At 42.5% G+C, this 15,117-nt stretch overlaps 1 protein-coding gene across 1 annotated transcript in view; it reads right to left on the bottom strand.

Moving 5' to 3' along the window:
• Window positions 1–1,806: 1,806 nt before the first annotated feature.
• The window catches only part of SCARB2 (scavenger receptor class B member 2), a 66,106-nt gene continuing 52,795 nt past the window's right edge, over window positions 1,807–15,117 (bottom strand). Inside the window, exons 8-12 of the mRNA XM_082463835.1 lie at window positions 12,214–12,332; window positions 10,725–10,798; window positions 9,328–9,379; window positions 6,014–6,172; window positions 1,807–4,511 (exon numbers count right to left, since the gene is read on the bottom strand). Of these exons, the coding sequence (XP_082319961.1) occupies window positions 4,473–4,511; window positions 6,014–6,172; window positions 9,328–9,379; window positions 10,725–10,798; window positions 12,214–12,332 (443 nt within the window). The 3' untranslated portion in view covers window positions 1,807–4,472. The remainder of the gene's footprint in view (window positions 4,512–6,013; window positions 6,173–9,327; window positions 9,380–10,724; window positions 10,799–12,213; window positions 12,333–15,117) is intronic.

The following is a 15,117-nucleotide window of genomic DNA, read 5'->3' as shown; positions in this document are numbered from 1 at the left end:
AGACTACTGCAGTGCAATGAGCAGGATTCGTTCTAGGTTGCCTGGCAAATGCGCTGGCTGTGGCTGGGGGTTCCCCCTTCTCCTAGGGGAGGGGAAGGGGCCGCACCCAACCTTATGTCCCACGTAACTGGTGTCTCCTTCACCCCAGCAGTGGAGGTTGTAATAACGTTCCATGGGCAGCCCAAGTCCAAACTGCCTCTTGTTCAGTTGCTTGTGTATTCCTCCATTGACAAGACTGCTTTTTTCACCTTCACCCTATAAAAAGGTGGACGAGAAGGAATATGCCCTCTGCACTGAGACCAAGCAGTGCCCTGGCCCTCAGCTTGCCTCACCATGGGATGACAGGAAGATGGAGCGTCTGTGCCTTCCTTTTTCCATAATTTTTCTTTTTCCCCATTAAAGCCATTACTTGACCTATGCTATGTATGTGGCTTTGTGGAATTCACCCTGCAGGCTAGTGCATGACACCCAGACAAGATCCAGTGGGGACCCTAAAGGAACCACCTAACACAACAGCCTCCAAACTGACCTCCCTGTATCCACGTTGACTCTCTTCCAATTTATTCACCCTGCAGCTAGAGTGAGTCTTTCTAAACAAACCTGTCGTATCTCCCATTCCACCCCCCCCTACACACACACACACACACTGACCAACAACCCAGTTCACAACACTTCAATGGCTTCCCGTTTGCCTTGAAAAGGACCAAAACCTTTGACATGGCTCAATAAGGCTGCCTTTCTCTCCAGCCTCATCTCCCACTATTCTTCTTCCTTCTCTGAAACCCAGCCAAATATTTTCTCAGTTGCTTGTAACGTGCTCCTTCCTGCTCCTGGGCACCTCCTGCTACCTCTGTCTGAAATGCTTCGCTTTGCCTAATTAACACCTATTCTTCAGTCTCACTTAAATGTTACTTCCTTGGGCAAGCCTTCCCTCGGAGTCAGGTTCCCAGAGCATCATGAAACTTAGTTGAAAGTTTACATTTATGATCAAATAAGGAGCTTCTCCTATGACAGAAGCCAGTTAAGCAGATTTGGGATTCCTAGGAAGCACTTATGCTGAGGTTCAAGTGTCCCTAATACATAAGGACATTTGTAACACTGAACTAAATATTTTATGATTGATATGGATTTGCTCTGACTTCAGAAATAAGTTGCAATATTATTGGGATGGGAAAGGTTTTAAAGGTAATCTAAACTTTTGGACTAATAACTTCGGTCCAAATGTCCGCAGAAACAAAGGTCTGGTATTTCTCCAACAGCTCTCTGATCTTGCTGAGCCCTCTGGGTGGACTTGTCTGCATTTCAGTTTGTGTTTACCTGGAAGCAGACCTGAGTAAGGATGTTAGTGCAGGTAGATTATTTGGTTGGAAGCAGCAGTGAGGGGGTGGGTAGAGACAGGGGATGAAGAAATGATGATAGGAAGCAGTTTCTGGTGTGGGCAACCCTAGCTGAGGAACCAAGTAGAATGAGCCTGAGAACTGTCCCTCTGAGGACGGGAACCCTTGTCAGCCGACTCTTGCCCCCTTTGATTGAGCGTCAATACATGGGAGTATTAACCCCCATGCTCCTGAGGGGCTTCCGGGGCTCTGGAGAAAGCTCTGAGGCAGAAGAGCACAGTGTGGGACCTGCTTGAAGTGGGGTTTGTCAGGCTGCCTATAACCGTCCACCGCAGCTGAGCTGAAATCAGAGGTGGCCCAAGGGGGGTGACTCAGGCCTGAGCCCATCAGGAGGGCGAAGAGCATCTTTCAAATGAAACTCCATAGACCACTGAACATCTGGTGACATAACATACAATTTCCAGTGCAATTTCATAGAAAGTTTTTTTTATTAGTGAAATATTCCATTGCATTAAGGGTAGAAATAAACATGTCAAGAATCACATGAAAGGAACCAGCAGTATAAACTATAGGAAGAACATTCTGGTCAGCATTCTCTTTAATAGCCACAAGCAATTAATCCTAGTGATAATACCCAGAGGGTCAAGGATGGTGGTCACCTTTTACAGAACTCTTATCTTGAGCAACTGAAATAAAAAATTAGCTTCTCTTAAGTAAAAACCCCGATAAAGGTTAGTTGTGTAGTACTTGGTCTGCCTGACCATTAGTGAGCTTTCTAGAATAAAGTCTAGTGGGAAAAGCCTGGAGCTGAAAGTGGCAAAGCCCATTTCCTGTCCTGTGTTCAACTCCTAAGTTTCCCTGAGAGAAGTGAGGTAACCTCTCTCTGTTTGGTTTCTCCCTAAATTGAGTATCATAGTACAGGACACCGTATTCTTTGATTGTGACAATCACAAAGCTTTTGGGGACCTTTCTAGGATAATGGCTCCACAAAAATGAGGATGAGGAACTGTTTGTTATTTCAACCTCAAACCAAATGGGTACATTCATTCTTCTTAACCAATCTATAATCTTGACTGCAGTGTATGGGTTTGCCACAGAGTTTTCAGAAGGAAAATATCAAATGTGATTTTTAAGCCAAGTAACTATTAAGAATCATATGAAAATATTATGCTTTTGGCCTCCCTGACTGTGTGGGATTCAATCAAAAGGTGTGCATCATTAACTGTAATATTATCACTCATAGTGTTTAAAAATTTCCTCCTCACAGATGATTATATTCTGGTAAGAGAATGAATCAATGGGTATGCACTGACTTATCAGTTTTATTAATGTGAATAAATGGGTGCATAACAGAATAAGATGTGCCAATTATCTAGTTAAATATTGATAAATTTTAAAAAATCTAGATATTTGGCATTATTGAAGGCAAAATATCTTCAATTTAGCGTCTCACATTTCGGTGATTTGGGGTATCTATAGGTTCTATCTTAATTTATAGAGAAATTGAGAGTTTAATGAACTGCCCCTTCAAAAAGGGAAACATTACAAATTGCTTTAGTGTAGAGAATAGGAAAATTGGGGCAACGAAACGAAATGATTTATTACCTCCGTACAGGGATCAGAAGTTGCATTTGTGAAATCTGTGGCTTTTTTTCCTTCATTTGCTTACACTGAAATCCAGTTTTAAACAAAAAGTCCTGCAGAATGATTCAGTTGTTAAGAAATTATCTGTGCACTTTGCCATATTAACTGTACAGGTTTCTCAATCAAAAATGAATAGTGAACGTTGAGAATCAAAGGAACTGCCCTTAAATGTGCTTGAATTCTGTGACAGCTGATGGTTCCCAATCCTGACTTAGGTTACACTGAAAGCCAAGAGGTCTTCTGCAGAGAGGTGACTCTGCTTCTGGTCCCAAGGGACCTTTCTTAAAGGCACTTCCTGTGCAATATTTTAAAACACCATCACTCTGTCAGCAAAATGATTGTCACAGGAAGTGTAGGGCACATCTTTCTCTATTCAGTGAGTGATAGCCACAAAACATCAGAAGGAACTGAATCTGAGAAAAGAACAACCTATAAAAACAATTTCAAAGTTACCAAGAAGACTGCCCTAGAAGAAATGTCTCTTTAGTGTAGTCAGACTTCCTGAAATTTAAGTGTAACTTAGGCTGTGGATATCCTATATTTATAAATCATTTTACAAATAATCACTCAATAGTATTGTAATTGATACAGTCATATTTGGCAAGGGCGATTGGGGAAAAAAATCAGTTACTGATTACATTCTCCCAGAAACATCTTTCCACATCAAGATCATTTTGACTAAAAAAATAACAAACTACCCACAAATGTCATAACTGGCATTCTATTCTATATGAAATATCTGTACTTGTCCTCACCAACATCATTTGTGCGTTCTCTCAATTCACAAAAGTACAAGTCAAAAATCCTCAGGTGCGTGTCACTATCAACTCATGGGTACCACCTCCACCAACCCCTTCCCTGCTTGATTCCTACCCTGTATGAAAGCTGTCTGAATTATTTTCCTGGAGGAATTAGGAACTGAAGATTAGCAAGAAATGCAATATGCACCTTTTCAAACGAGGAAATTAGATGCATCTGAATGATACTGAATGAGGCTTACCATTTTACCCTGCATCCCAAACTCTTACTTACTTCTGTTTTGCGGATGAAATGAATGGAGGAATACAACATCAAATAGTATTTATGTATTTTGAGCACAAAGTTTGGTGAATGAAGAGTAGTGAATAAGGTTAGACCAAGTAGCATTAACAAGTGATGCACAGACGTTATAACCACGACAGTGGTCACAAAATTCTGGAGCTACCAGCACCCAACAACAAAAAGACTACTATACCGGAGTTTATTAAATACTTGCTAGACACATGAAAAACAAAACAATTTGTCAGGGACCACAGGATCCTAACGGCCAACCAGGTCAGCCTGTCCTTGAACCTCTAGCCAGAAGGTGCTCACCACACGCAGGCACGGGGTCTCCACCCTCCTCTCACACCCGCTGACAAGCCTGTGAGGATGCAGACAGTTGCCCCACGGCTGTGGCCCAGGTCACGACAGCTCGCACGCTTCCTTCCCCAAGCGCGGCCCATGGTTAGGTTAGGTTCGTATGAGGGGTCTTCTTTCGTCTGCAGTTCCCTGAGACCAGGTGAGAGAGAACAGTGAGGTTAGGAGACCACGTGACCAACGCCTCCCCAGATGCGGGAAGTGGAGAGAGGGCTGCAAGGAGGGGAAGGTGATGGGAAGACTGTCATCCCAATCACCTTCTCTTCTCTTGGCCTGCTTCCTCTTGCTCTTTCGTTAACGTTCAGCCCTGGTCCTCTCCAGGAGGCCCGCTCTGACACCCCTACCCTGGCACTGGACCAGTAGCCTTCTCCTTGTGTTGACCTGGACCAGAATTCTCATCACACCCTACTGAATCGGTCTCCTTCAGTTGGAGGCCCATCAGGAGAACAACGTCTCAGAGGGGGTGGGTGCTCAGTAATGCTTGCTTGGTGAATCTGTGAGGACGGCTAATTGTAGGCACAGTCATAATATTGACGTGGGCTTTCATCTGTGCCTATGAAAAATCTCAGTGACAGTACAATCCATCTTACAGTGACTGTAAGATCAGTCCACAGATAGAAATGGAAAAATCGTTGCCTCATACCTAGTTCACGCTAACGTGATGGGCATGGGTTGAAAGGCAGACTGGAAGCATGCAGAACACAGGGAAGTCTGAGCTTATATGATTTAGATGGTTTCAGCCTATTTCATTTCCTACTTCACGTTTGCCTCAGACACATAATGGAGGCAGTGAAGAGAGGAAAAAAAAAAAAAAAAAGGCTTTGTTGCAAACAGAGAGGCTGGTGAGAATTTAAGAAGGGCTCACTGAAGGTGTTAAGACCCCTGGGTTGGCCTGCTGGTCACTTAGGGAAGCCAATCTAACCACTTATCCCACCCACTTGGGGCTGTTCCCACCCCTCCAGGAGAGGAACTACTCCCCTGTGCCCATCATTTATTATGCAATGACGACTCAGTGGTAGGTATCTTCTGATAAACCAGGGATTCTTTCCAAGCAGATCTCTGGCTGCCTTGCTCTATAATTATGGAGCTATTTTGTCATATAACTAATATTTATTGAGCTCTTACTAAATGCTTACACTGGGCCAAGTGCTTTATGTTTAAAATATTGTCAAATCCTCACAAAAAACTCCTAAGCGAGGCTCAATTATCATCCCATTTTACAGATAGAGAAACCAAGGCACAGTTTCTGGGGTCACACAGCTATTAAGTGGCCAAACTGGGATTTGAACCTGGGCAGTCTGACACCAAAGCCCGGGTGCTTAGCTGTTTTATATTCTTCCTCTTTTTTTCAGGTTATTTTCAAAGACATAATGCTTTCTCCCAGGGGTTCCATTCCCACCAAGAAAGCCTGAAATACTGAAAGATACCATTCTATCACCCCTCCACCTCTGACACACTTCCCTTGCCTCTCATTTGGCCCAGCAGTAATATAACCGTGAAATCACTGTGCCCAGCATAAAACCTCAGAATCCACCCTAATAAGCCCGCTGACAGCCAGCCCTTCCGTGAAGCACAGCTGAAGTCCTCAGGGAACGTTATTCGGTAAAGGAGACATTCCTGCAGCCACTGCTCACCTCATCCGTGGATCCCCGTCCTCTGCACGCAAGCCAGGTGAAGATCAGACCAAAGAACACACCCAGCGCCATGATAATGTAGGGTATGTTGGTGATAATCAGAGTAGTGTTAATCACAGACTTCAGTCGACTTGCAGTCTCTTTATCAATGAGAACACTCTGGGGGGAGGGGCAAGAAAACAGTATTCCCTTGATTACTGAATATCCAGGGTGTAAAGTTTTTTGCTCTATCTTTCTTCCAAACCATTAAACACAATTTGGGTATGTCCTCCTGTTAGCAAACCAGAGATACTGAAAATCCTTTTATAGGTTAGAATAACCAGAGGGGGACACTTATTCATTGACGTCTCTTTTCTCCTGAAGACAAGTTTTACTCAAAATTGGTGGGAAAAAGGAGGGGGAAAGTATTCGGAAATACTGAGATAATATCAGCTTTTCTTTTGTATCAGACAACTCCATGTCACCCTTCAAAATCCAACTCAGCATAACTTCCTTCCAGAAGTCTCCTTTGGCCCGGTTCAAGGCCCCTTTTCTGCGCTTCCATCTCACATTCTAAAATCTTCCATCACTGTCTCCACATTCTGCATTATAACTGTCTGTTTACTTGTTTGTCTCCTCCTGACTGTGAGGTTCCTGAAGGCAAGACTTTTATTTCAGTCAACTAAACACTGGGTATAGCGCCTGAAATACAGGAGGTGCTCAATTAATGTCACTTGATTAGATGAATGAATGAATGAATGAATGCAATAGTCCAACAATGGCATGTGGAAAGCATCATTTCTCTCTTGGTTGGATCTATACTGATCGGGACCAGAGGTCTAGACAGAAAGCGTTCAGGGAAGTCTTGAGGCTAACCAGAATTCCAGATAACTAAGGGCAAAAGTATTATCACCTTAAACTGTCATGGGTGAGGTATCTGAAGAGCTTAATTCTATAAAAATTATTAGCAACAATTGGGACTTTGGGCTTAATTTAGGCTCAATTTGCAGATGAAGGCCCATCATGGTCAGAGTCTCCTCCTCTGGAAAAAAAGGGGTGGGAGAGCAGTCTCCAAGGTCACTTCCAGGCCTAATGTTTTCCTTTTCTAGAGAAGAGAAAAGTCAAGTTCTTTCTGGGAGGGAGTAAAAGCACGAGGTTTCACTCCATCATTCCCTGGACTCAATCTAGTCTTTAACAAAAAGTCAAAGCAGAAGTTAAGGTGGAGGGGACTTCAAATATGGTGCAACAATGAACGTAAGCTGGCAGAACAGGGCCCTTCCACACTTTCAAAAAGCCCTCCTTCCATGGCTCTCTCCTCAAACAATAACCGTAATGACCCAGGAGCAACTGCAAATAGGTCCTATAAATGGTAAATATTGCCTGAATTCTTCCTATGAAACAATAAAAGCCTTGTCTTAGAACTGTAATCACAAACCCTTCAAAAGTTTATCAATGTGGCTACCAGTACAATGCTAAGTTGAAAAAGGATATAAAACTGTATCTACTGTATGGTCTCAACTGTGTAATATCAAAATCAGAAAAATACTGAGGCAACATAAGCAGATGTCAATTGCACTTTTCTCGGAGGGATGGGCTTGCTTATCAAGCAGTTCACTTTTTAAATACTATCTTTAATTTCCCGAGTTCTATAAAGAGCACGTTACTTTTACAAAATGCGAAACATCAAATTATTTTTTACAAAGTTGTTTTGGAAAAAAAATTTTTACAACACATTGTTGAGGAAAATAAAGCAAGTTAAAAACAATTTATCAGGGGCTTCCCTGGTGGCGCAGTGATTGAGAATCTGCCTGCCGACGCAGGGGACACGGGTTCGAGCCCTGGTCTGGGAAGATCCCACATGCCGCGGAGCAACTAGGCCCGTGAGCCACAACTACTGAGCCTGCGCGTCTGGAGCTTGTGCTCCGCAACAAGAGAGGCCGCGACAGTGAGAGGCCCGCGCACCGCGATGAAGAGTGGTCCCCGCTCGCCGCAACTAGAGAAAGCCCTCGCACAGAAACGAAGACCCAACACAGCCAAAAATAAATAAATAAATAAATAATTAAAAAGCAAAAAAAAAAAAACCCCACAACAATTTATCAGGGGCTTCCCTGGTGGCTCAGTGGTTAAGAATCCGCCTGCCAGTGCAGGGGACACAGGTTCGAGCCCTGGTCCGGGAAGATTCCACATGCCGGCGGAGCAACTAACCCACGCGCCACAACTACTGAGCCTGCGCTCTGAAGCCCGTGAGCCACAACTACTGAGCCTGCGTGCCACAACTACTGAAGCCCACGCGCCTAGAGCCTGTGCTCCACAACAAGAGAAGCCACCGCAAGGAGAAGCCCGCGCACCGCAACGAAGAGTAGCCCCCGCTCACTGCAACTAGAGAAAGCCCGCGCAGCAATGAAGACCCAACACAGCCAAAAATAAACTAATTAATTAATAATAAAAAGAAAAACAACTTATCAGTCTGGCTCAGGTTTTGTGAGAAGTCATTTGAATTTTCCCTTTTCTTGCTAATCTTTGTTACTAAATCTTCTACAAAGAACAAATATTTTTAGGGAGGAGAGAAAAATCATAAAACTTCAAAAACTGCTGCTGTTAACAATGGAAGCCAGCCGATCATGAATTTGAGGGGGACAATTCTGCAATTTTCCCCTCAAAACTGGGTAAAGAGAGAAGGGAAATTGAGGAGATATAACTACAGTAAATGTGATATGTGATTCAGAAAAGAATTTATCACAGGTGTCTTAAATAGTGGATGTTTTATGAGCTTTCAGAATATGCTTTACAAAACTTCAATTTATGCCTAGCAATTAGGGATAATATTTCTGTGGGTACACTGTGAAAGAAATATTTCTAAAGAGAAACTCCTTTTGTTTGAACTAAGACAGGAAGCAGAAAGGAGAAAAGACTCTATGCTATGATGAAGGATAAGGCAACCACGTATCACTGCAATTAATGGGCATGTATCACATTTTTATTTAATCATTTCTCAACCACCCCACGCTCTTTTTTACTCTCTTTTTCTCCTCAACTAATAAACGGTAAACTAATTACCTCTGCATTTTGTTTCTTACATAACCAGCTTCCCAGAAAGAAGTTTCACCCAAATAACGTTCTTGACAAGGGAAATTTCTTTCTGTTGTTTTCAAATCTCAGACACAGGAAGATTCATGTAAACATATAAACAGAAATTTTCTGGACAAACAGGTTTTAAAAAATCACCTTTGCCCCTTTCTCACATCTTAAATTACACATAGCTACAGTCGCAGAAGTAGGAAGTTCCCCAAGCTTCCACAGGTAAAATGTACCCGTGGCTCCCCACCATGACTTACCTCATTGATATACATCACTGGGAAAACCAGGGTTCTAATATTTCCCGTTTCACTACAAACACAAAAAAAGAGACTATTTTTAGACATCCTCATAATGATGGCACACTGGCCTGGCGAGACAAGTTTATATGAAAATGCCAGCCCAGTTATTTCATTAAATTACCTGGAATTTATGCAGACCTCTTATTATATTTGCAAACACATAATAATCAGCAGTTAGATCACAAACAGTCTAGCAATTCAAAGTGTTGGATATTTATGTAAAGTGTTTTTAACCAAAACACAAGATGCCAAAAGTAAATTCATCAAAATGATTACTATACTCCCAAAGGTTATTGGAGGGGAGGTTCCAGCAGAACAATGCTGTCATTTCTCAGAATGTTTTATAATCAGGCTAATCAGTATTGTCTTTACAAGAGCCTGAAGCAGTCACTTACTGAGCATTTACTATGCACCAGCTCTGTACCAGGTGTCCTGGGAACATTATCTCACTTAATTCTCATGGTAGTCCCATGCAGTAGGTATTACTGTCCCAGGTTTAAGACCAGGAGATGGTGGCTCAGAGCAATTTGCCCAGGACCACCACGAGGAAGTGGTGGAGCTAGGATTGGAATTCCACTTTGATTCTAAGGCTCTAGGTTGTAACTACTAAATTATACTCTCTCAGAAATACACACACAAAATGCATCCTTACAAATCACATTTGCTTCCTAGAAAGATCCCTAACACATGTGCTTAAACCTGGCAAATTTTATGGGGGGAGCCAACCAAGTTTGAATGATAGATAGGCAGACAGAAAGATTAGGTAAATATAGATGTATTATAGATATGTATTACAGTTTTGCATTGTTTTTTCATTCAACATTGAATGAAATAATTTTCTCAATTTCCACTGAAAAGTCTGAGCAGGAGATTATACTCAAGAATCCTAATTAAGTAGATGGAGTGTGGGTACACTGGACTCCAGAGAGTATTTAAGCATCCACGGGAGGGCTTGTGGCTGGCCTGGGTGGGAGCAGTGGAAAGAAAGGGAGGGGAGGAGGCAGCCAGAGTCCTGGTGAGGGAAAGCAGAGTGGGTAAGAGCAGACTCTGTGCCTCAGTTTCCTCATCTGTAAAACGGGGTAATACAGGGTTATTGTGAGGAAGAAATGAGTTAATGTATGTAAACTACTTAGAATAATGGCTGACCCATGGAAAGCATTCTATAAGTGTTTGGTTAAATAAAATAAGTAAATTCCAAGACCAAGGCTGCCCATGACAATGTTGATCGTGCCTCATCCCTGAAGGGCAGGGTGAACAGACTTAGAAGTGGGCTGTACCCCTCTCGACATCAACCCCACCAGAAAGTCAATGTAGCAAAACCACCCTCTGCCTCTGCAGAAACAAGCAAAACTTACATAAAGTCATCTAATTTTTTGACATAAACGTTGATTTGGAACCTCTTGGCTGCTCTCAGGATGATTCCAGTCAACTGTGAATCAGAGAAGTAGAAAGAAAACATTAGGATTTATTAAAACCACACACACGGTTTTTGTCAATAGAGCACCATTTCTGTGTGGTTCTGATAAACAGGGCGGCCACTGCCACATTTGCTAGGCAGAGTGGGATGAGGGAAAACTGTTCCCCAGGCCAGAATGAGAACTGTGGATTGTGTTAGGTGCCTGGTAGACCAATGTTTGTCACACTTTACTATGCATGTGAGTCCTTGGGCACCTTATTAAAATGCATATTCTGATTTGGTAGGTCTGGGGTGGGGCCTGAGATTGGGCAGGATGCTGTCACTTTGAATAGCAAGGTCCTAGAGAACCCGGGCAGGAAGGAGATCCAGCAGATACCCTGTCGGGTCTGGGTATCCAGGCGGAGGGCCAGAGTGCTACAAGGAGGACATGGTCACAGCCAGAGAATGGTGCCCACGTGTGGCCAGGCCCACCCAACAGAGCCCGGAGGACAGACGCAGTATTGTCCACCCATGGCCACACCACCTTTTGCACCAAGCAGGTGGGGCTGTGCCTCACCCTGGTGACAAGTGGTTTGGCTACTGAAAGGGAACTGACTGATGGCTAAGAGAGAAAAGGGAGAAAACCACACCTGACCTTATTCACAAAACGATAAGAGCACCGATTTCTCAAATATAAATGCAATGAGTGTAGCTAAGAGTGAAATGCCCATAAGTTGCTGTGCTCAAAGAATGTGCTGGCTCTTCTGTGACTGTCCCATGCATGTGTTCAAAATCCCAAGAATGAAGATATCTCACCTTTAATTCAGTCCCTACAGTAAAAGGTTCTCACATTGTGAAATGATATTCACAGCCTTTCAACATGGTTTTCAGGTTTCCTCCTCTATGAATATGGGATTAGAGAATGTATATATTTGATGCTTTTTAAATTAATGATGTCATATAATAACTCTCAAAAGCACCTGTATAAAGAGTTTTGCCAAAAGTGACTGAAGCTAATATATACACATTTAAATTTCAACCAAAACGTTCCTGGCAGCGAGTAAACAGAGGAATGTCTTCACCCTGCTGATCTGTGGCCCAGTGAGAGGAATGTGTGTATGTTCAGGTCCGGTCTTTTGGCAACAGAAGACTGACCAGGTTACCTGGGTCCGATTCCAGTTGTTTCCAATGATGGGACTTTCACTGTTGCTTTTTTTTTAAAGTGGGTTTGCTGATATTTCTGCGTATTAGCTCCATACAACTCAGCCTTCTAATTACAGGGCTATGACACTCTGCATCACATCACACTGAGCTGAGCTCCCTCCACTTGAATATGTGAACAAAAGGAAGACAATACACTTCTCAAAAGTACCCAGGGCTAAGCTGGTGAACACTGTATAGACAGAATAAAATGTATGTTTTTCAACAAAGAAGACGTGTGTACTCACAGGATTAATGTCCACAAATGTCTCATGATATTCCTTATTTGGGTGCATGCCTTCTATGGCAGAAACAAACTTCTCATCTGCTTGGTAGAAGTGTGGGAAAGACATGATGATAGGTGCACCTGCATTTTGAGGAAAACAGAAATGAATGGTGAGGTTCTTAAAAGTCTAAGATGAATATAAAGTTCCTGACCACAAATCCAGTTCCTCAGTGGGGGGAAAGCTATACACAGAAAAGCTGGGTCGGGGAGAGGGGCAGGCTAAAAGTATATTCTACATCTCCTAGCTTGGGATTTATACTTCATCTGCTGACATCTCATTTACCCCTACGTTATTTTATATCATAATATGATAATGAAGTCCTGGCTAAATCATTTATTCTTCAACAAACATTTGCTGAACCTATAATAGACAAATGCTTTACACACATTAATTTAATTAACGCTCCCAGCAGTCCTATGAAGTTAGAACTATTTCCTTCCTTTTGCATTTGAGGAAAGGGAGGTTCAGAGAAGTTATAAAATTTCCCCAAGACATCCAGCTTTCAGGCGATGGAGGCAGAATTCTGATCGAATAAGGGATGGCTCATTTTAAAGCACTTGTTTCAACTGTAATTCTCTACCAGTAAATGGACTTTTTTCCCCCTTATTTTTCTGCTTTTCGGTTTATGTTTTACCCAAAATAGGCACCTTGCGGCATCTTAGTTCCCCGACCAGGGATTGAACCCTGGCCCTCAGCAGTGAACGCGCGGAGCCCTAACCACTGGACCGCCAGGGAATTCCCAATGCAGAATTTTTTTAAGACTTTGCCTGGTCCTGCCATCTGCAGCCTCTGACTAGATCAAGGTCTGCCCACAGGAAGACACTGGTTTTTTTTTTTTTTCCTTCCTTTTTTTTTAAAAAAAATATTTCCTATTCATTTTAAGGAACAAATAGAGAAGCAAGTTATTAAAGGAAACCTATTCTATTGATAGATTTCGCTCTTGAAAAGAGGAGAGGGACTCAATAACTGCTGCCAGGAAAATACATTTTGGGAGAAATTAGCTTAACGGCAAGTAGTTTAAGTCTGCTCACATATCCTCCAGCCCACGGCTCAGACACCTCACTTGTCACACACACAGTTCTGCGCTCTGTTGCTACACAGTTTCACAAAGACACGATTTCCTTCTTTGTGACCTACACTGACCTTTATTTATTTATTTATTTTGCCACACCACGTGGCTTGTGGGATCTTAGATCCCTGACCAGGGATTGAACCCAGGCCCTCAGCAGTGACTGGGCAGAGTCCTAACCACTGGACCGCCAGGGAATTTCCTACACTGACCTTTAAAATGTATTTTTAAAGATCTGTTAAGGACTTAATAAGGGCCAGACACTGTCCTGAGTGTTTTACATACATTCTCTCTAACCTTCACACAACCCTCCAAGGAAGTTATAATCACCCCCATTTTACAGAGGAGAAAACTGCTGTCTGGAACCCTCCTTCAACAACGTGGCCAATTTGCTAACAAACAGAATTCAATCCCAGATCCCCCTGACTCCAGAACGCTCACTCATCCCACTAGCCAGAATGTTCCCCTGGGGAATGCAAAACACTTGAGGATAGTCCTGAAGGGTAATATTTCAGTCCGCATCTGGGAACACAGGACAGGCAAGAGGAAAAGGGTTATAGCAAGAGGAATGACTGTTGCAAAGTAGAATCCTTCTGTCGGTTCTGACGTCAACTTCTTGAGGAAGCAGACTGTTAACAAAACAACAAGAAAAATGTGCCTACATGTGTGCCTTGAGCCACAGAAACATGGGTTGAGCGGGCAGGTGCCATTTCAGGACCATCCCCCAGTGAGCCAGCAGGAGAGGTCTGATCTCTAGGTCAGGGGTGTGTGTTCCCCAGAACAGTGGTTCCCAATCTCACAGGTACCACCTTCATGAGAATCACCTGGAGCTCATTAAAACTACAGCTACTGGGGTGCTAGCAGGTGCGCCCTGGGACAGATGTTTTTAATGATTCTCCAGATAGTCCTGCTGCAAAGCCAGGCTTGGGAGCCATGACCCCATCAGACAAGGAAAGGGAGGATTATCCTAAAAGGAGATTTTCAAACCAAATGGACAAGGGGGCAAAAGTTAGCACATTATTCAGGAAAAAAGTACAACTTTAATCAAGAGAAAGGAGTTACAAAGTTTCTCAAGAGAAACTTTAAACAAGAATTGTAGCCTAAGAAAGATTACAGTACAAATATGAGAAGACCCTAAGTTCTAGCAGGAATTTGCTCAGAGGTAAGGATTTTATAAAAATCCTGTTCCTTCTCTGAGCCCTCGTTTCCACAATTATGAAAAGAGGCTACTGGCTGTCTATCTAGCAAGGCTATTGTGAATATTATGCAGCATATGATTACAAAAACTAGTCCTCGTGATGAAAAAAATGTTTCTGTCAGCTGCACCCCTGATCATTCCACCTCATTCACGGAAAGGAGCAGATTAGCTCAGACATTAAGAAACCCTGGCCCTGGATTGGTTTCAAGAAAAAAAAAACAAACTCTTAAACTATTGCCCAGAAAAAACATAACATGGCAATCTAGGAATAAAAATCATTACAGGAAAGCCAATGCTTTTTTTTAAAAAAAAAAAGCTATGCTATAGCCATGTTACAAAACTTATTTTTTTAATTGCAGTTGATTTACAATGCTGTGTTCATTTCTGGTGTACAGCAAAGTGACTCAGTTATACATATATATATATATATATATTCTTTTTCAGATTCTCTTCCTTTATACGTTATTACAAGATATTGAATATAGTTCCCTGTGCTACACAGTAGGACCTAGTTCTATTTTATTTTATATATAGTAATTTGTATCTGCTAATCCCAAACTCCTAATTTATACCCTCTGCTTTCCCCCTTGGTAACCAT

This window comes from Balaenoptera physalus, assembly GCF_965194825.1.
Source record: "Balaenoptera physalus genome assembly, chromosome: 5".
Lineage (NCBI taxonomy): Eukaryota > Metazoa > Chordata > Mammalia > Artiodactyla > Balaenopteridae > Balaenoptera > Balaenoptera physalus.
Note: the sequence above shows the minus strand (reverse complement) of the source record. Positions and strands in the feature narration are given on the sequence as shown.